The sequence below is a fragment of the Conger conger genome, chromosome 1 (assembly GCF_963514075.1).
Source record: "Conger conger chromosome 1, fConCon1.1, whole genome shotgun sequence".
Lineage (NCBI taxonomy): Eukaryota > Metazoa > Chordata > Actinopteri > Anguilliformes > Congridae > Conger > Conger conger.
Window position 1 is genome coordinate 9,512,528 of NC_083760.1, and position 23,563 is coordinate 9,536,090.

Genomic DNA, 23,563 nt, shown 5'->3' on the forward strand with positions numbered 1-23,563 from the left:
CCCCTGCCTCCGACGTTTCGTTTTGCGGAAAGGGCCAGTTCCTCTGCGTTTGTTTAACAGTTGTCGGAGACTAGGTGGGAAGGCGGGAGTGTCGAGCTAACGGTCCGTATCGGCAAAACAAAAAATAAAAGAGACTTGCTCAACTTTCGGAGCGGTTTTACCTTCAGCCCAACCGCTTTATGCAAATCCGTCTTACCTGGAAGCGGCGTGAACCTTGCCCCCCGCCGAGCTCGGCGCTTGTGTGCGTTCCGTCCCATCAGCCCCCGTGTGTGTGGCTGAGCAAGCGCGACCCAGCCGGGAGAGGAGGCGGAGAGCGGGCCGCAGTCTCGGGTGTCTCCACCGCAGGGCCGGGCTCCGTGGGAGACAGACGCCGAGGGGAGCCCTCTCTCTCACCGCTGGCTGAGGAGTTTTATACCTCACACGCTTGCTGTTTTGGGGGGTTCAGGTTTTTGGCTTTTGCTCTTCTGTTACTCTGCAAACCGTCTTTGTCACAGTCTTCTGCGTTAAAAAGTGTTATAAAAAATGAAGCTTTATTGTAATTTAATTTAATTGAAACACAACTAGACGCATGGCTGGTTCCATAATCACAGCCAGTACCGCTAAAACACTTAAGCAATGTAAACTCACCGGGCCGAAAAAACCTACATTACAATGTTCAAGCCCTTCGAAACACTGCATACATGAGCGAATACCTGGAACAAACACAAATTACATCGCTGTGCAAAGGTAATAGGCTTTTTTTTATTGAAAGCAACCTTTTCCAGTTAAAATGTCACATGAAGTAACAAAAGCCAAACACGGCCAAGCAACCTGTTGGAGTCACACACAATCACGGTAGGGCAGTTGCCTCACCAAACAAAATAAGAGTCCAAAGTGAGCTATAATAAGAACATATAATGAAACACACACCGTGAAGATTTCATTATTTAAGGTACTACCAGATGAGTTTGCAGTTTGTGAAATTAGTAACATCTTATACGCTCGTCTAGAGCGAAAATAGACCATGCTGTGCCCGACGGAATCCTACGCAAGAGACAATAGCATTCTGCAGGGAGAAAGAGACATCTAGTGGCTGAATAGCAAAACTACACCTTCAAACAAAAACGCCCAAGATGGGCGAAGCAATCCAGGTGGAACGGTTAAGTCATTCATTAAGTGCTTCTGACTGTGTTATCTCTGACACAAGCAGGGATCGCTTGATGTTTGTTTCCAGATATAGCCTGCAAGCACAGTAACGTGTTTTTTTTTTTTGATTTGTTTTCATTCAATTTAACCCACCATTGAATCTGCCATCAACAAACAGAAGAGAAACAGGACCACTCATTGAGGCATGGCCAATTATCTCACTCACTCTCACTATCACACACTCACTTATTCACACAATCACTCACTCACACATTCACTCACTCTCTCACACTCACTCACTCACACTCATACTCTCACACTCACACACACACACCCTCACACTCTCTCTCTCTCTCAGTGAGGTCAGTACACACACTCACACACCCTCACACTCTCTCTCTCAGTGAGGTGAGTACACACACACACACACTCACACACCCTCACACTCTCTCTCAGTGAGGTCAGTACACACACACACACACTCACACACACACACACACTCACACACCCTCACACTCTCTCTCTCTCTCTCTCTCTCAGTGAGGTCAGTACACCAGTTCTGCAGGCACTCCTCCCACACCACTACCCTCTGTGACATCGCACCAGGATTAAACTTCTGTTTTCATTAAGACACCAGTCCCCCTGCGGGCAAAGTCTCTCCAGTGTGGGTGAATGACTACCCTGGGTGGCTGGTTTTACAGCAGGATCATAACGCGTTCCCTCCCAAACCTGAGGGTATATAAACTAGACTCCACGTCCCTGTGTATACAGTGTGAAGCGTGAAAGTGCTTCACCTCTCCTGGCTCCAGAGAGGCCTGCTTCATCCTCACCACTCGGGCTGGAAGGTTTCAGGTTGCCGTGACAATGTGACAGTAATACACCCGACAAGAAGGTTGCATTTTCGGTCATTGACAAAAACCCCATATACACACAGACACACACGCACGCACGCACGCACGCACACACACACACACATACACTTACATACACACATACACACACACACACTCACATACACTTACATACACACGCACACACATATACACTTACATACACACGCACACACATACACTTACATACACACACACACGCACACACATACACTTACATACACACATACACACACACACTCACACACACACATACACACACACACCCTCCCACACACACACATACACACACACACTCACATACACTTACATACACACGCACACACATATACACTTACATACACACGCACACACATACACTTACATACACACACACACGCACACACATACACTTACATACACACACACACTCACACACACACATACACACACACACCCTCCCACACACACACACACACACACACATACACACACACCCACACACGTAAGAGTGGAGTGACTCTCCAGCGCTGTTCGGGCAGCTCAAGGACACGGCTAAAGAAAGATGTTTCTCTGAATGTTTCTGAAGAGCTGATGCAGACAGGCACGTACAGTACCTGGGAGTGTGAAAGGGATGCACTGTTGTTCCTTATAAAAAGACAAGTGTCCGCATTTAGGCTATATGGTATGTCTATCTCAAGGGATTCATTGTGCCTGTGGATCCCTGCATCTTACAGTGAAGTGCTTTAATAGATGGTCCACAATATGTTTTTATGATAAGGCTAAAGGTCTGCATTTTTCAGATAATATGGCATGGTATGGGGCCTTGGTGTGTGTGTGGTGAGGTCTGTAAAATCCTGTTATGTCTTACAATAGGCTATTGTCAGAATGCAATGATGGACATCTGACGTGCAAATAAAGAGTTCCTGCTGAATTATTTACAGACAGATTCCTTTTTTTGCAAAGTGGCAAAACAATTGTACCAAATCTTACAATGTGCAGTGTAGGCTGCACATCGACAACATTCGTTTCAAAAGCAAGGACAGTTTTGACTTACTTCCTACACAGAATGAAAGAGGGAAAACTATCCCTTACCTGCGGGTAATGCCACTATATGAGAACACTCCATTCTAAACGTTGGCATCTGTAACGAATACTTAATTTAGCCAACTGAAAACAGATATCAGACGAACCAGAAAATATACCACAGGCGAATCTGATGTCGACTACCGTGCCCACCTCCCATTCAGACTATTTAAATACACCAGTATAAACAAATACATAATTTATAGGCCTGAATTTTGCGTATACCAGCGGCAACACACCTGCACTTCGATTAGTACAAACTGAAGTCATAAAATGAGGTAGGCTAAATTCCAGTATCGATGTAACGCTTGGCTGTCTGGCCGAGTTACAACTTTTTAGAAAACCCACATTTCTTTGGAAAAAAACATAGGTAGTGAATCGAAGTTTGTGCCAATGTAGAGCTTAGAGCTCCTCCTAGTGGCAGAAATATGAGTGACATCGTAAATACTTGACGCCGCACTTTTTTTTTTCTCAGTGGACTGCAATGACACAAATCGATGTGCGATAGGGATGACCGATGATGAACACCCCACACGATACGATCACGGGGGCTTTTTAATGACTTCTTGTTCTTTTTAATTTGAAAACGCTTACATGAACACGAACACCAGAACCGGAAAACTCAAGGAGTGGTTCCGTATTATTAGCCCCGATCCGCATCTCGTCTAGTAGGTTTATATAAATAAAAATGCCTAAGGTAAGAGAATAATGAGAAAATCGAAATTTATGCGGCTTCAACTGGAATTATGCACTGGAACACAACACACAAATGAAGCACTCAGGATAACCACAAGAGGTCAGTGGAATACAGCGACACTCCGACGACTGGCCACCAATTAATTTGGATAAACCGTACTTTTGGGTGTACGGTAGGCCGATTTGACTCCGGTATTCTTCTGACCGGTGTTTTAGCAGACTGACAACACTAAACAACTCTAAGCAACTCAATATTCAAACCCTTACTGAGACAGGTTTTAAGTTCTTGAATGTCTAGTCCTTAGTCCAAATTACATTTTTCCCCAAACAATCCTGTTGAGAACTAACAATTCAAAATCGCATTTATTTGCATACTGTTCGAGTTGAATGCCTTGCTCCAAAACATCCACATATTGTTCCGCTTCTCCGTCTGAAAGGCTCCATTGATCTGTGTTTACAGTCCCGTCCTTATTGAAAAGGTCACGTTACCAGAATAGATTGCATTATGTTGCATTTACCGTTTTGCCTCCCATTGTTAATGGATAAAAAGCAAGCAGGAGTACAATACTTTGGTGTTCAGTTTCCCCGGGATCATTGAAATTGTCCCCTAAAAGGCTCCATTCATTTGATGTACTGTAACGCGGGCTACTCCTGTCTAAGGTTATAAATCAGTTCCTTCTCTTCAGAACGAAGCTGAGCAGTGTACTGCCTGTCACTTGGACAAGAACAAGAAGCCTTTTCCCACAAGAGAGCATCCCATCTCTTTTTGAAACTGGTATTATTTTTTAAAAACTGATTATCACAAATTGAATTTACTCTCGCTTTCATAAAAGGTTTCGAAGCATATTAAGACCTTTTTACCGTAACATGTTTTCGTCATCAAAAACAGTTGTATTATGTCAAGCTCGTTTCTGCTGCGGATGATAGCGAAACAGACAGGTACTCAGACCCTCTTACTCCCAGTGTTAGGATATTTTGCCCTTTTCTGTGGACTCAAATGCAGGGCGAAGATGAATGGAGAGCACACAAAAAATCTGAAATAAAATCCACCGCCATGCATATCAAAGGGAGAATGACTTTTGTTTGTATTTCCGTGGGAACCTTGAACCATGTTAGCAAGAGTGTGTTAGATCCCTTGCTGCCACAGAGACAGACAGGCTATAGAGAATGGTGTTAAATGAAAAAACAACTATGTTTGTGGTACTGATATACAACCAGCAATAGTAAAACTGGGAACTGTCACTAGCCTAAAACAGCTGTCCTGAATATATTCTGATGGAAACTCTCTTTTTACATCGCTGAATTTACATTAGGTTGAGAACAGATCTTTTAAGAATTCAACATCTGATATGTATGGAATGCTTATAGTATCTGGCATCACATACACCCTGTTTAATATGTAGTGTTTAATAAGTGTGCATCCTGGTTGGGATGGGCCTTTCTGCGTGGAGTTAACATGTTCTTGCCTCCGTGTGGGTTTCCTCTGGCTACTCTACTTTCCTCCCACAGTCCAAAGACAGGCAGGTTTGGCTAAGTGGAAATCTAAATTGCCCGTAGGTGTGAGTGTGTGAGTGAATGGTGTGTGTGCCCTGCCACGGATCAGGGACCTGTTAAGAGTGTGTTCCAGCTTCTCACCCAATGCATGCTGGGACAGGCTCCAGCCCCCAGGAGGACCAGGAAGAAGCAGGTCGGATAACAGATGTGGAATAAGTGCACAATCCACTGCTGTTGAGGGAAAAGGTTTAAGAAATGGCGCCAAACAATGAGTTGATTTCTGACCCAGAAGCGATTAGTAAAGATTAGAAACAGTTCAGATGATTAAAGAGTTAAATGTATCATTTCTGCTTTTAGTCTGAAAATGGCTTGCCTTAGGTAGATCTCTATACCCTGGTGTAAAATCCAGCTATGACCAGCTTGAAAAACCAGCCACCAGCTGTTTCAAAACATAGCTTGAGCCGGTCTAACCATGTTGAGTATGGAGCTGGTCTAACTGGTCAACTAGCTACCTGCTGTTTCAAAACCTAGCTTCAGCAGCATAGACATTTATTCATCCAACAACCTGATTTTGGCACACAACTGAAAGATCAGAAACACGAGACTATATCTTTGCTGACAAAATGAGTTCTTTGTGCCAAAAAAGTCCTTCCAATATTAAGTACAGTACATCAAACTAATAAAATGTGTCCTGGCAAGGGTAATGTTTTTCACCAGATTGTGTGAGAGCGTGTGTGTGTGTGTGTGTGTGTGTGTGTGTGTCATGCATTAATTATATTTTGAAGCAAAGTTGCAAACAATGAGGATCAACTGAACTCATTTATTCCCAAAGGGGAAGAAAAAATCACATCCACAATACAGTATTTAAATATGTTCTCCACAGGATGGAAAATTGCACATCTCCAAGAAAAGTGCAACACTGACAGGAGTTGGTCAACATAATAAAATAAAATAAAAAGATTTTTAAAAATAATTACAGGAATTACATTAAAATCCTATATAAGACATGCATACTGCATTTTGCTTGTATAATGGGGTAAAATATATATTTTTGCCCAGTTTGTACAAAAATACAGAATACTGTATTATGGAATTAATCCACGTTGCCTACTGAATGTCAACCCAATTAACGATTAATCCGTACAAATGCAATTGTGTCCTCAATTACGTTCCAAGTTCATGTGAAATACCAAAATACACACACTTTTCCAGACAGAGGCTCAGTGTGCCTTCAATTCATCAGAACGCATGTCACACGCATGACATTATCCCCACACGTTCTGGAAAACAAACCACCGCGTAAAGGGCAAATATTACATCGTAGCCTCATAATCACCATTCCAGACAGGTTCCCAGTACAAGATGCATTCATTAAAATACCTTCCCCAAACCACCGCCAAAAAAAATAAACAAATAAGTACAAAAATACTGTAGCTAAATGCTTCATGCTAACACACAAATTGTCTTTAGAGATCGGTGTTGTTCTTTTTGGGCTCTCAGCCTATGAGTGATGACATTGTGACAGCTTGCAGTGCATTCTGGGACGGTGGGGGAACGACTGACAGGGGTAAACACAACGCAGAGTGACACAACACAAAACAGGCGCGACTGCATTCAGAATATTGCGCAATGTTCCTGAGGAGTCGAGGAGGATAGCGAGAGTGAGAGGAGCTGCCGAGAGCAGCCACAAACCCTGGATGTACAGCACCTGCCTTCCTCGCTGTAATCAAATGCATAAATGGAGGGAAATTCCTCGGGAGAGAAGCCCAATCACTGTCAGCTCGCGTCATCGTTAACGCTGCGCCAGCAGCACGGGACTGAGTGTCCCGCAGTACGATGGCGCTAAGCTCAGTAGTGCACGCGTACAGTGTCTGAAACACACGTCATAGCAAGACCCATTCCAAAGCGATGGGACGAATGAAAACATTCATGACAGAGTTTACAATAGAGAGTGTTATGTCTGACAACCAGCCATCGATCTGAAATCGCGGTGTCGCTAAGCAAAAGGGGGGAAAGGTAGCACAGTGCCGGCCTCTATGCTCTGATCAACCAGGCTTTTTTTACATGCAGATACTGTTTGTGCGGCTAGAAACAAGCCACGTGCTAAGCTAACTCCCAGGGTCGGAAAAGCCCTTCAACTCAGGTTAGCGCAGGAGGGAGGGGGGGGGGGTCCCAAAGTCGACGTACCTGTGCACCAACGCGCCTGGAAGTTAGTTAGGCGGACATTCACAGTACGTATTCACGAGATGCGCTGTAGCACCAAATTATCTCGTATCTCTTCCTTGCCCTACTCCAGTTTTGAACCAGATCGTTCTTGTTCGACTGTACACTCCCCGTTCACACAGTGTGTATGAATGGAGACACTCAGCCACACTCTCTATTGTTGTGACATAATTAATAACACTACATTTAGTTACATTTGGACTCTTAGGGGGGTTTGAGGTTGAAAGGCCAATAATGATCTTTAGATGTCATTTCTACAAATGGCCAGTAAAAATCTTAACAGTGTTCTTGAATATATCTATAAGACCCCGAGTACAAAAGATTCAATTTACTTCTTTGATACAACTTTCTTCATGTCATGCAATTTTCAAGCATTAAGAGTTTACATATAAAAAGTTCTTCGTGAAGCTGAATTCAAGTATAATGCATTGCTTTTCGATGGACCTGGGTAAATATCTAACATACATATTAACAACTTGAAACCATGACTACATATTGATAAATATTCATAAATAATACATACATTTTTATAAATTAAAAAGATTTAATAGCCGTTCTTCCTTTTTTTACTTTTTTACTATACAAGTCTACTACGTATACATTTCTTAAGTTTCTAAAAAGGATTGCTTTAATTGGTACGCATGTTAATTTGTCCATGACGTCAGTTTGTGTCGCTAGCTGAATTGTCAAAGTGAACGTTCTATCGGATTAATAGCAAAACAAGAATACTGCTTTTGTTCCACTACGGCTGATTGACAGGCGGAGAGGTACGGAGTAGTCCTACGAGGGGGGGCAAGCTTGTGATTCGGACAGGCATTTCACCAAAAGCAGCCCCCCGCCCCCACGGCTCAGCAGCTGGGATGGGACGTTATCCGTGGGACAGGCGGAATGAGTGGCGGACTAATGTCTGCATGGAGGCCGTCCCCTACGACGACTGAGGTGGATTTCGGGAGGTTCTATCTCGACTGACCCCCGGGTCCAAAGCTGCTCTTGATTCGTCCCCAGATCAGGAGGGAGGTGTGATCTATGTTAGGGGGGGTGGGGTACTGGGGAGGGGGGGGGGGGGGGGGGGTCTGTGTGAGGAGGAAGGGGCCGGTCCGTTGGCCGCCCCCCTCAGTCAGCCTTCAGGTACCCGTTGGAGGTGCCCAGGCCCGGCCCGTCGGCATCGGCCCCGTTCCGCAGGGCCGCGGCCGGGTCGGCCTTCTCGTCGAAGCGCAGCCGGAGCGTGTTGCGGATGACCAGCCGCTCCACGATGAAGGAGGCGCAGAACCAGGGCAGCGCGTACTCGGCCGTGATCAGGCCCATGAAGTTGTACTGGAACTGGGAGTAGTCCCACGGGCAGGCGTTGAACTGGCGCAGCAGCAGGCCGGTGCCGAACTCCCACAGGTAGGTCCAGAGCGTGTAGATGAGGCAGCGCAGCAGGGTGGGGCAGCGTCCTCGCAGCCGCAGGTACATGTGCTCCACGATGAGGATGCAGGTGCCGTAGATGAAGAGCGCCCACACGCTGGTCACGCCCGGGAACTTCCAGTTGCGGTGCGCCGCGAACTCCCAGGCGGCCGTGAACATCACCTCGCAGAAGTAGCCGTGGATGGCGTACAGGTACCAGCGCGACAGCACCGTCAGCGGCTCGGGGGTCGCCGCCGCCGTCGCCATGGTCACCGCCTCCTCCTCGCGCGCGGACGAGACGATGCTGCCGGGAGGAGGAGGAGGAAGGAGGAGGGGGGGAGGAGTTAGTGCGTCTCCTGATGAGACAGGAGGGCGAAAACAAGTATGAATTAAATGCGGGGAGAAACGGACGGAGAGAGACAGAGAGGGGATAGAGAGAGACTATAGAGGAGAGGGAGAGTTGAGAAAGAAAGGAGAAACAGACAGAAGGGGAATGAAAAAGGAGAGAAGAAAAAGAGGGAGTAGATCTCTACCAGAATAGAAAGAGGTGCAGAGACAAGGAGAGGAAACAATGAGAACAGGGAGAGAATGAGGAGAAAGGGTGTAGAAACTCCCCGAATACACCAAAAAGCAGAAGTATCTGAGAGGTGAAGGAAACACGTGTAGTCTTACCAGGTGCAACTGGAACACGGTTAATTTAATGTTGTTCTCGTTTATCTGACTCCTAAAGATAAGTTCAACTGCTCCTGTTCTAACAGTTCAACAAAAGGAACTGCAAATGTCCGCCAAAAGTGTGGCTCTATACGATCGCTATCTAACCGTGTAGACGCGGACGTGCGTGGGTTAACCTTAGTAGCACAGCTGGATGCTGGCTCACAGGTGACTTGCATTACCTGTGCATTATTCCTACAAGATCTTTATTCAGCAACCAGTGTACTACACCACCAATGACACCAAACTATTTCCCACAGCATTAGCTATCTAAAGACACCAAACACTGTATGCGGAAAACCCATGATCTATACAGTACTATTTTAACTCAACAGTTCTGGGAGCATTCCTCTGAGGTGGCAGAATTTGCGTTGAGGCAGGGCAATGATGGGAGCAATAGTCCTGTATTGACAAGCACTGTCTTTTCATCAAACTCTGCTGACCCAGTGTCAACATGGGTCCTTTTGGGGGTCTGTAGAGAGGCACACTTATGTAAAAGTGTCCTACAAGGGAGAGAGAGAGAGAGAGAGAGAGAGAGAGACGAGACACAGGGGTAAAGGAGCAGCAGGTTTCTGTGACGGATAAAGACCTGAGTGAAAACAGCTGTTTCCCCCGCGCTCAGGAAGGAGACGATGTCCCGGAGACCCGCGCCATTCCAAATATAGCCGCCTCAGCTGTGACCTGGCAGCCTAAGGTTGCCCGTGGAAACAGCGCCGCTCACCTCAGTGAGGAAGGCAGCTCCAGTCAGTTAACCCACCTTCCCCCTCAGTCTCAGCATCATTAACACCATCATTGCATTACAGTACATTAATGGCATTTGGCAGACGCTCTTACCCAGAGCGACGTACAGTTGATTAGACTAAGCAGGAGACAATCCTCCCCTGGAGCGATGCAGGGTTAAGGGCCTTGCTCAAGGGCCCAACGGCTGGGCGGATCTTATTGTGGCTACACCGAGGATCGAAACCTCGTGTTTATACACAAAATAGTCCAAATGGGCAGCCTGTAGCCTTGTGGCTAAGGTACATCACTGGGTTCGATCCCACGGTGTAGCCACAATAAGATCCGCACAGCCGTTGGGCCCTTGAGCTAAGCCCTTAACCCTACATTGCTCCAGGGGGGATTGTCTCCTGCTTTATTAGGTATTTATTAGACTTATTAAGTCTTCTGTTGCTATAGTCTAACCACTTAGGGGTTTGACACGTTTGCATCTTGTCAGTTTCGACCAGTCCAGCCCTTCTCCTCTTTAACAAACTTTTTTTGCCTGCAGAACTGCTGCTCACTGGATGTTTTTTGTTTCTTGCAGCATTCTCTGCAAACTCTAGAGACTGTTGTGCATGAAAATGAGATCACTTAGATCACATTTCTTCCACATTCTGCCCTTTGCTCTGAACAACAGCTGAACCTCTTGGTCTGCATGCTTTTACACATTTAGTTTCCGCCACATGATTGGCTGATTAAATATTTGCATTAACAAGCTGGTGTACTGGTCTACCGAATACATTGCTCACCGAGTATACTGTAGGAAGAGATGTATCATTTGGCAACATAAGCAGATTTCACTGATAACGGTTTACTCATTTGTCAAAGTTTGACTGTGATATTAAGCTTGTGTCTACAGCTGCATTGCTGTACATTTTAGTCGCTATATGTAAAGGAATTCTGTTCACTCATCAGACTCAGCTAAATCTATTGAGTTTGATATAAAGCCTTTCATGAAAAGGTCATGCAACAGGTGAACTTGCGTGGGAACCCGGCATGGAACCCAAATCAGCATGAAAATCAGTTAGAACGATAGATGGTCAGCACAGTGGCCTCAACAAAACTAGAAAAGCTTCCAGTTACAAAAACATTTTCTATCCAACTGCTGGTTCCATCCAACACATTGCATAGAAATGTTTACGAAATTGTTTTTCCTGTGACAATATTAACAGGAACAAAAATAAATCTTGTTTTATTTTGGCCAAGACTACACTGCACTATTCACAGAACGACAAAACTCTACCAGCACGCAGGAAACAAATCTTCAAAAGGAACAAGGGCTTAGTAACAATCTAGTGGACCAAATGCAAAAATCAATCGTATGATGTTTCCAACTGTTTGAGAAATTTGAGTTTGCGACTTGGCAGTACGTGAGCATGAGCAGAAGGGTTAAAGTCTCGAGGGTCGTTTTAAGAACGATGGGAAACAAAGCAGATTTAATCTACAAATCTACACCAGCCAGCAGCACTGAGCTACTGTAGACTGAGTGGGATTAGCATATTTCTCACCCACACACGCGTACACACGCAAGGAACCGGGCACAGCAAATACATCTCACCTGACTGTACGCGGCTATCAAGGTGTCTGCCCAGCACTCTCAGAAATAAAGGTACATCTCATTGGACAGGCCACTGGGGAGACGTGTTGGGAAGGGTGGGGGGGGGGGTCAGAGACAGGGGGGGGGGGGGGGTGTAGACAAAGGTGATTAGCCAGGAAAGGAGGGAAGAACCACCTGCTGTGCTGTAGTCTAAAACCCCTCCGGCCGATTGGCCAATCCGGGCCAATCTGGACTGAGGGGAGGGGGAGGGAGGGGTGCCTTCTGTCAACCTGGAGCCTGTCCCGAAGAACAACCTGAGAAAGAGAGAGAGAGAGAGAGAGAGACTCCGTTTCATTCAAGTGCTCCCCTGTCCAACATTCCATTTGGCAGTTATTTAGCCAACTGTACTGTAATATGATTAGTCGATTTTCAAGAGTTGTTTGTGAGAAAACAAAATAAAACAGACAAACAAATACGCTTCTGTGGTCTGTGGACAGGTAGAACTGCAGCCAGACTCCTATTGCGATTGTTTATTAATGTTTTTATTCATATTAATTATTAATATTTGCATACAACTAATTCATTCTCTTATATAGACATGCCCAGTTTAAGTTAAGATAGCACAAAACGTTAACACCTCTGAAGTAAATCAAGGTGGAAAAATTCAAAGCTGCTCGAAGTATACATATATAATGTATATAAAATAACAATGGTAGCAGGTTTATTTATTCCCACTTTTGGAATGAACACAGAAAGTGTAACGTTGTATTTTGACGAAACGGGATCTTAAAATTGATATGTACTTCCCCCCCACCTCCGTCGTTAGACCTGACAAACACACACAATGAAGCGGCAAAGCAAACATAAAACATGAAAGAACAACGCAAAACAGGAAGTATCTATCTGAGGAGGCAGCCTGAGATCAGGTGGTTGCCATGACACAGACTAATGACTAATCTCCACTATCGCATATTGCGTTTCTACTCTACACAAAGAGGACAAAGAGCATCAGAGAGGCGCAGAAACCGTAAAAGCTCGGTGACCTTGGCTCAGGCACACGGGAGGGAACAGGAGGATTCCCCCACAGCTCAGCAGGTCGAAGGAGCGTCTGTTTCTGTAGCCGCTGAAGAACTGTGCGGCTCATATCCCCCCCCTAACCCCCCCATCCTGGCCCCACCCCCTGCGGAGTCTGATATCGATCTCCAGCCCCCACTCTGTGTGCCATTAACCTCCGCCTCTATTGACTTTCAGGCGCTGGGCAACTACCTGTCATGGTGATGGACTGGACTTTTCTCATGGACCGGCGAAACAAGACTGGGATTGGCTGTTCTCTGCTGATGAGCAGCGTTGGTGAACCCAGGTGAGGTTCACGGTGGGGCACATGGTTTGCAAAATAAAAGCATGGCTGGCGCAGTGCAGCACTGCAGTGTGTATGTATAAAACGTGAAATGATTGAATGCAAACTTATGAGGGTGCAGCATGAAACCTCATTTCATACACACACACACACACACACACACACACACACAAACAAGTATACACATACACACTTTACAGAACAATCATTTGAATTTACAGACTGTATTTTAGTGATGTACTTCCTATATATATTTATGCAGCTGTAAGTATCATGTCTTGCACAGAGGAACAGGACTGATGCTCTCACACTAAAAAAATAAACCCTAAGGAAGAAGGATAGCCTGTAGTGTACTTGAGACTGTTTCTATTCTATTCTATTCTATTCTATTCTATTCCATTCTGTTCTATTCAACACCACCTGAAGACGACACTCATTCAGACATTTCGGGATCATATTTACACCACCGATGAGAGGCAAGGATAGCACGGCCATCCACTATGAAAAGGATCGCTCTTCGGTTCATTGTTCAAGACACAGGTTGGCGAAGACCAGCAGGGGGGGGCAGCTGTCACTTTAAGTCTCCACTTTACCGATGGTTACCAAGGTTACCAAGGTTACCAATAGGCCAACAGAAGGCACCTTTACTGAGGCCTCTCACGTGTTCATCATGAGGAACATAACTATGAAAAACTAGCAAACAGGAACAAACTAATTTTAAAAAAAAACAGTCAAGTTTTGTTTCCTGTCATTGACAGTTTCTTTGTATAATGCAGTAATACAAGGCACACTCCAAACCTACTCTGTAAATGCACTCTCTTAATTTACCCTCATTCTCTTGCATCTGCAGCTCACCCTAAATTACCTCTACTCCGGTCGAAAAGGCTCTTTCTCCCAGCGACAAAAAACTCCGCACCGGCTCCTCCGTAACGATCTTCCCTACCACCGCCGCTTTCCAGAATGCGCATTACCGTTTGCGATTTGTACCTTTTGTTCGCTCCGTTCCATTTAACGGCGTAAAACTGGGATACGCTTGACGGTTCGGTCCCCGCCAGGCCCTGGCTGAACGGAGAGCACGCAGGAGCCTACTGATCGATAATGAGACGGCTCAATTGCCGTCTTACCGAGAGTGGCCTGGGTTAGACTTCATCCATCTTCCGCCTTCAGCCGCGATGAACGACACATTAAACACAACACGGCAGTACGGCGGTGAACCGTACCGAGGAACACAAAACACACTATTTAAACTATTAAAATTTACCATGTATTGAAAAAAATCTTCTTTTTTTGCCATGTGTATATATCTAAATATATTTTTGAAAATATACATTTAAAAATATGACAAATATGCATTATTATATTAAAGTATATATGCAAATAGGCTACGTGTTATAAATATGGAAAAGCAGCCACTTTTTATTATATGTAAATGTTTTCACAATATATTTGAAATGTATGTCAATATCTATAAATACATAAACAATACGAACACATTAAAATACATGTAGTTCCTATATATTCCCGTATATATTTTTTCTGTCTGGGAAGACCCTTCTCCCTTCAGACCGCAGTGCGACCCCACACCTCTCTCGCACTTTCACTTCAGCCCCATATCTTATTAAATTAAACTTCCTTTTCTGTTCGTTGAGCGCGACGTCCTTCCCCTTGTTTTATTGTTCACTGGGGCGGTGCTGTCATAGTTTGTAATTCGGTTTAATGTTCAAGAGGGTAGCTGACACATTGTCAATCGAGTTTGCACTTCTTAAATGTACATACTTTCCCTCCTGGGACTATACTTTCCCCATCTAGGGAATGTTAATGCTTCCTAGGGCTGTTTTGTCATTTTTAGTGCAACCTGGATTCATTTTCAAGGGGGCAGTCGACACATTGTCAATTGAATTTGCACTTCTTGCATTTACTTACTTCACCTCCTGGGAGTAGCTATACTCTCCCCATCGAGGGAATTACTCAATTACTGCTCTTCGATCCGCGAGCTCTGAACTTGTGTTTGGGTTAGAAATCGCCCTGGATCACAGCGGCTGCTGGATGGCGGTAATTTAATGTAATGTAATGTAATGGCCTCCACTGCTCATTTTGGTTTAATCTTTGGAGTGATGGATTGTGCTGCTGGAGACGGTCTTTCAGGGTTTAGGTCAGGCTTTTTACTTTCCCTTGCAGAGAGCCTGGAGTCAGCGTGGACGTAAATAACGACACACCGCGCTAAGTGGTCGGAAGGGGAGGGAAATAATTAAGCAATAACTCACGACAGGCAATGGTATATAGATTTTTTTATCACAGCTAAGGGGCGTTGGGCCGCAGCCCCCGTAACTGGGATAAAGTTTGTTTATACCACGTCCTGGAATGAGTTATTGGTTTCCCAAAAATAATAATATAGAGATTATAGACACAATCTAATTGAAACTGGGTTTTTTTATTAACAATTTCACTACAAGAATAATTTACAAGTAGTGATTGTAGGCTAAGTAGTGCCAGGCGGTTGCTACGCAACGTTGGTAAATTGTAACGTTGTTCTGGCAAACTCGCTAGCTGGTTAGCTTGCAAGCTACCGTGAGTGAGCAAAGAAGAGTTTATGACTTTTTAATGTTTATTTTTACGTTCCCATTGTGCACGCACTGAAAAACTGTCCAACATTACTGGGATCATGTTGTGTACGTCTGCTCATTTTATCATTTGGAGAAGTGCTGATCTGCTTTCTCCGGTCCAGAAGTTTCCAAGTTTCGGTCACCCTAAAGCTGTCTGCTTACGTATACAAATCTCTCTCGCAAATCAAGACCCGCATCAGATAGTTTCTGAATCACGTGGAAGCGGAAGCAATGTGTAGTTCTGCGTCCTTGCTCGCATGCAAATTCTGGGCAACATTTTTGCATGGATGCATCGTCTTCATCTAACGGTTTTTCATTTTGACATTTATCCCGGAGTCATACTTGAAATGGAACTGTAAACACGCATTAGAACGCACAGCAGTGGTATACTGAAAACGTATTACTGCTATGAACCGATTGCGTTTTATAAAGGTACATACACTACGCATTACCCTGGAGGCCATTTTCTCCGTCTCTTAAGCTTCAATTAGACATTTGCTTGACGTTCCCACCACATGCGCTGGCTTTAGCCAGCTACAGTTAGCAAATTCATGTGATTAAGCTTAAGCGAGGGTGACAACCCCAGTGTCAATCCCCCGCAGAAAAGAGAGAGTCCGCAGCCGCGGCTGGTGGGGTCAGTGGGTTTACACTCAGATCAATAGGAAGAGATCCAATGGAATGGTTGCCAGATTGCTATTAAGGATTTACGCCCCGCTGCTGCAATTCCCATTGCGGCATTCCCAATTCACTTCAAAGGGCACCTTCGGAATTCCTTGCTGCCCAATCCCTGCACGAAAAGCACTCTGCCACTCTCCCCTCTCCCTTCCTCTCTCCGACTCTTAACTCCGGGACAAAAACTCCCCAATGCACTGGTTCGAAACAAGTCCTTAATCAAGTCAACTAATCTCCTACTGTTGGCTTTGCAGTACAGATAACGCTGACTATTGAGAGGAGGTAAGCGTGTAGATCTCAGCCTTGTAATCTTAATACTCAGCTGCCTGGACACAAGCAGTTATTCTGGGTGCAAGCATGGGCTGACAATCTGTCTGACAGGACTTATTTTCTTACAAACCAGCTCGTATTCCTGTTCTGAAAGTTATAACTCTAACATACATACACAATGTGCAGCTTTGGCTAACTAAAAGTACTCACTTGGCATGTATTCACCTACCCTTTGTAGCTTTCCGATGAAATGTATGGCGATTTAATAATTGAGATGCAATCCCAGTGTGATGATTTGGGGGTGGGTCACCGTTTGGCTGTGGACAGGGGACACAAAATTATGTTGGTTCTGAATCAGTTCCAGCCAGGCGGTCTGTGCGAACCCAGCAATGAAATCAAACCCGCAACCCCCACTGTTCCGTTCTTGCTTTGCCTCAAAGAGGCTTCAACCCTGAGAAGTGGCCCGGCACAAACACCATGTGGGTCACGTCCACAGGATTAGCGATCTGCAAGACTCAATGAAGCAGGGGAATAGAGCAGATTTTGTTCATTACCATACCCAGCAAAGAAAATGCACTGCACACCTTTACCGTACAGGAGCATACTGTATCCACACACACACACACACACACACACACACACATACACACATGCAGACAAATGCTCTTGCATCACACACACACACACACACACTGACACACACACACACAAACACATACAAACACACACACACACAAACACACAGACACACACACACAGACACACACACACAAACACACAGACACACACACACACAGACACACACACATACACACATGCAGACAAATGCTCGTGCATCACACACACACACACACACACAAACACACACACACACACACACAAACACACACACACACATACAAACACACACACACAAACACACAGACACACACACACAAACACACACACACACATACAAACACACACACAGAAACACACAGACACACACACACACACAGACACACACATACAAACACATGCACACAAATACTGCTAAACTGCCAACAGCACTCTCCATCATAACTTGCAGCTGAGATGCACTAGTCAAAAGAGTGTGAGTAACTCCAGGCTATATCTATATTAGGAATATTCTTAACCCTTTGAAGAGTAGGTTTTTGTGGAAAGTATTTTTGGCGAAATTCTAAGTCAGTGTTCTCAAACTCCATGGCTTACAATTACCGGCAATGATTGTTCCATCAGCATTAGAATGTTAAATTAATCACATTCTAATCCCATAATTGTGACCTCACACCTTAAAAGGATACATATAAACCAGGTGCACCCATGGGTAGAAAGGATCAGCCAAAAATATGTTTTATCTCCAATCTTTTGCACCAAAAAGTCCCCATCTTAGCTTCGGCCTAACACATTACTGCAGTGTCCTAATTGACTTGGCACTCACACAGGGAAGAATGGAATCGATAAAATACAATCCAGTGTGATTATTTGATGCCCTGCGTTGAAGTGATTGGATTTCAAGCCAGCCAAGGGTTGTAGTACTAGGGTTTTGGCGATGAAACTGCGTTTGAGAGTACTGTCCTGCAACTGCTCAAAACGTATGATGCGAAGTCTGCAGCCTATTTAAATTAGTCAAAGGTCATAAATCCTACATATTCAAGGAAAGCAAGTCCCCTCTCAAAAAAATTCCAACAATCCCCCCCCCCCTCCCAGCTGTGTCTGCCCTTTGAAGGTGGAACCGAGTTCCACTGTTTTGTCCCCACGGATAATCACTGCCAAAATTAATCCCAATAGAATTAAGCCTCTTTCATCTGTTCAGTTCAGTTCCCCCCCACCCCCTCCACAAGTCTCCCTGCCGCCTGCCCGCTCTCCTTGAAAATCGCATTCTCAGCCGCCAGTGTGGTCTGCGCAGGCCCGTATATGACCAAGGAAGACCGCAGCATCCCTGCGCCGGCTGCATGACAGTCCCACCGTCTGCAAGTGCCGGGGCAGTGCGGAATGCGTCGTGCGAATCATAAAACCGCGACTGGCTTGGAATAGCTACTACATTTTAAAGTGGTATATCTCACACTCTCACACACACACACACACACACACACACACACACACACACAAAGTAGACCGCGCATATTCTCAGCACCCGTGTGCCAAGAGTAATCATTAAAACATCAACGCTATACATTGAGGATTCCATAATATTCCGGTCCATGCATATCCATAATAGCCTAACACAATACACTGTGGTTCTAAATAAACATTGAGTGCCGTAATTATGATCGTCCCGCAGGATGAACACGTAGGCTACACAAAGCAATGACTGTAATGATTATTTGGGCATCATCTGAAAAACAGAATTGTGGGGGGGAATCCCGCATGCTGCTATGCTATTTTGGTATGCATCCTATGCCTGGTAGTGCACGCTGTGAAGTGGGACAGTTATGTTACGGAGGGACAACAGCGGACACACGCATAATGCCGCTAGCCAACGACCCACCACCGCTAACTCGTATTATTCCGGTTTAGCCAGACGCTAGACTTCCTCGTTTGGCTATAATTAAAGTCTTGCAGGTGATATGCTATTCAGTAAAGATAGGCTATTCTATCCGCTTTCACACAGACATACATGCACAAAAAACATGCAACACCCCCCTTCCGTCTGATGGTATTTCTGACACCTCGGTAGAAACCTGTCCGTTCGTGTTAGCCTATGCAGGCATAATTCTGCTGGAAAGACGTGGTGAATTTAAATACCAAAAAGACAGAAGCGGTTAAGCGCCTCACCGTCTGATTTGATCTCCAGACGTGGATTCCTCGGAGTGAAATAATGAAACTTAACGGGACGTGGAGGCTAAGATGCAGCTCGCCACCACCGTCGTCTGTTCCGCCGGCGTTCGCCTCTCCGGCTCCCCCTCGCTGAATGAGAATTGACACATTTTACTTCACTGCAGCAACGGCACATGCTCAAAGACAGGCAGGCATTGGCTACCAGCTCGAGCCTGATTAACCGTTTCAGGGCTACGTTGATTGATGCGTAATAGTAAGTATGCGCTAGTACTGTGATAGTATGCGTGTCCGACGTCCATCAGCAATGTGTTTCCAATATTCCACCTTAAACTTTCATGTTCTTAATGTTCAAACAGCTGTATTGAAAAGCATGATTTCCGTCGCATCGCTGTTTGGTGTTACCTAAAGGAATGAATATGAATATGCTAACCTAGAATAGGCCAGAAGTTATTTTGGATCCCCTGATTGTTTTAAGGACTACTAGCCTACCCGAGAAAAGGTGCCTTTTGAATTCTATTTTGTTTAATAAACAAAACACATTAATTCCATACACCAGTGTATTCATGTATTGATGTCTTCATTTCTTCAGCACCAGTCCACACAATATTTAAAACCAGTGGCAGGGTTTCTAACATCTAAAATCACTAGTGTTGGCATATAATAAATTATTTCAGCGATAAGAATTAGAAATAAAACTCACATCTAAGTTCATTTCAGCTGTTGGCACTATATTTTGGGAAAGCAAACTAAAGTTTGCGAATCAGTGTTGGAACTATTTTTTTAAAATGTGAAATAGTTTTTTGAAAGCCTGACTTCATAATCGTACAATGTTTTCTTAAAGGCATGAAATGCCAGAAAATGCCAGTTGCAATCAGAGAATTGTAGGCTATGTTGAAGCTGGTACGATTCTGTTAATAAGGCTAATCAAGATGGTTGCATATCTTTTCAGAATGGAAATTAGACACAAATTCCAGAGGAACAGGCTCTCAGCAACAGGTTGTTTGTTTCCATCAGCATACTAATGTGACCCTGCTATTGGTCTCATTTTAGAAAGGAACAAACTTAAAGCCTATTAATTTCACAAGTTCATAAGTAAGGAAAATACAACTCGTGTGAACACTTTTCACAATCTGACCGAACCTAATCCCCCCCCAGATTGTATTATGTAAACTGATTAGACAAATATTGACTGGGAAAGTCTCCAGAACCTGTTGCCATGCACAGAGTTTGACCTCCTGTTCCTGTCAGCTGTCTGAGAATCATGTTCCAGTCCTCTCCCGATTACTCCTCCACCACGACCGCCCTTCATTCACAATTATGTCACGGAGCTGATCATAACTGTAAACAGTTCCGCGGTTTCTTTTTAATACGATATTAGCTCTAACTTCAGTGATCCGGTAAATAGCGTTACTTTACCAAGACTGAAGGTTTTACAATCGTGGATGAAACGCAAAGTAAGTCTGATGGAAGGTAATGGCCTCCGAGTGCTCTTGCCTGGCTGGTGCAAGTACAGAAGATAAGTGCATATAGTCTTATAAGTGATGAGCCATGCATAAGAACCTTTCCAGAATAGCCTGGGGTGATCCCACTACAGTAGATAAACATAAATCATTGTCTGCTACTAAAAGTTATTTGGACGCTCGCTCTAATGTTTTTGCTTTGTGTAACTGTGAGTACCAGCATAGGCCGGCTGGCATATGTAATTACCTTTCCCGACAGCTAGCATCGTAGGGTAAACATTTCTTCTTATACCAACACAGCATAGATTTGGTAGCATGTTGTAGTTGTATCATCTTGTGTCAGCGGATAACCTGTTCAACTCTCACTGCGACATAGTCAATGCTGGAAATCCCCTTTATCCTTATCTCTTCAGTTTGGACTTTTCCAATAGCCTGAGTGAAATATTTTATAGGCACTTGCAATAGAGCATCAGCCTTCTGTGAGATATTAATATTTCAAGACCCCGCAGTGGTGTTAACGAAGGGGGTGGTCATGGTATCAGGTGACTGGGGTGGAGTGTTTGAATTGAATGCAGCTCATAGTTAATTAACAGCAAAAAAGGTATATTTTACACCTCAGTGAAAGGCAACACCCAGCCACAGAGCCAACCCTATACCTGCAACACTCAAAGAAGTGGCATTAGCTCAGTAGGTAATTCCAGTCATCTGGCAGTCGGGGGGTTGCCAGTTCGATCCCGCCCCGGGTGTGTCGTAGTGTCCCTCAGCAAGACACCTAACCCCCAAATGCTCCTGACGAGCTGGTTGGGGCCTTTTACATTACATCATTGTAATGTACGGCAGCCAATCGCCGTAGGTGTGTGTGTGTGTGTGTATGAATGGGTGAATGAGAAGTAGCAATTGTACAGCGCTTTGGATGAAGGCGCTATATAAATGCCAACCATTCACACCTGCAGCAGCAAGGGAACAACCCCGAGTGACCCTAGCTTCGGAAGGAACGCAGCTTCATCTGCACAGCGCAATGGCTCTGCATGCTCAGCAATGTACAAGTACACACTGTAAAAACGAATGCAGTAAAATTACAGTACTTTACTGGCAGCTCTGCAGCCAGTAAGTTACTGTAACAGTTACAGTACATTTTTACAGCATAGACAAGCAGGCCAAGTTACGAACATGATTTTAGATTGTTACTGCAATTACATCCCTACGGTTTGTAAAAAAAAAAAGATTTATATACTTATTCACTGTAAAAAACAAGTACATTTTGCAGTCATTTACTGACTGCAGAGTTGCCATTAAAGTACAGTAATTCTACAACAACGTTTTTACAGTTCAGGCGACCGTGTGACATAATGGTTGGGCAGCTGGTCCTGTAGCTCCAGGGCTGTTTTTGATTCCCAAAACCAGCAGCCGGAGAGCAGGTTACTAGACTTGATCGTATGCAAAGGTTATAAGCAAGGAAATGGCCTCTGGTAAATGCCTAAAATGTAAAATATCTTTATTGCCAAACAGACCGCCCTTTAAAAGTCTGGTAACGGTGAATTTAGGTATATTAGCTCTAGATTTAAGGCTTTTGAGACAAAAAGTTGAACAGGAGACAAAAGGACAGAAAGTTTTACATGTACTGCGTATTTAACCATTTTACAAATGAGCAGTTTTTTGTTGAGTTAACTGTTGATCAGGTATTTCTCTTTTGCACATATTGGTCACAAATTACAGAGCAGTGAGTGTTAAGTGTTGATTTCAGCTTTTGTTTTCATCTTTGGATTGCATTTCATGTCTGATGCATACGCCGTCCTGTGAAGACCAGAGAACCATCTATGGCTGAAAAACAACTAACCTGTAAGCTGAGATAACAGAGAAATGAAGGACAGCAAACTAATCACACAGGCCCAAGTCCTTATCTTTGTTGTAGCCTTGGTACTTGAAATTGTATTTCCCTCTAGGGTCTTTCACCGCGCTTGTCCCTGGTTATGGGTATGCACTTTGTTGTAAGTTGTTCTGGATAAGAGCGTCTACCAAATGCCATTAATGTAAAGAAACAAAGAGACCACTGGCTCAGAAATAAACACGGTACAGGTCGGCCAAGGAACACAACCGCAGTTGATCACAGATCAATCCTATGCGCGGAGAAGGAAAAACCCTAAAAACACTGGTCGGTGACATCACCGGAATGCTCGACTAGAATTATAGAAGCTACACTTTAAGACGCAAACCTCTCATCAGCAGTAAGAATTGAAAGACCAAATTAGAACTTGGCCAAAAAAAAAAAGAAAGAAAAGAAAATAGAGAGAAAGAGAAGAGCTAGAAGAGTTCTGGAACAAAATTCTCTTGGCAGATACGACTAAAATAATCCTCTATCGAAGCCATGGACAGCCAAAAGTGTGGAGAAGGGAACAGCCCACGATCCAAAGTGAGGGGGTGAAATATGGAGAGTCTGTGAAATACGGAGGAGGCGGTGTCATGGCTTGGACATGCACGGCAGCTTCTGAAACAGACTGGCTTGTTTTTATTGATAATGCAGCAGAGCAGGGCAG

General features: G+C 44.5%; 1 protein-coding gene across 1 annotated transcript; it reads right to left on the reverse strand.

Annotated features, from left to right (window-relative positions):
• Nucleotides 1-8,606: 8,606 nt before the first annotated feature.
• tmem229b (transmembrane protein 229B) lies at nucleotides 8,607-19,680 on the reverse strand. Its single transcript, XM_061259864.1, has 3 exons — nucleotides 19,567-19,680; nucleotides 12,082-12,200; nucleotides 8,607-9,183 (listed from the first exon to the last, which is right to left on the reverse strand). The coding sequence occupies exon 3, from the start codon at nucleotides 9,144-9,146 to the stop codon at nucleotides 8,607-8,609; it is 540 nt and encodes a 179-aa protein (XP_061115848.1). The 5' UTR covers nucleotides 9,147-9,183; nucleotides 12,082-12,200; nucleotides 19,567-19,680.
• Between the last annotated feature and the right edge of the window lie 3,883 nt (nucleotides 19,681-23,563).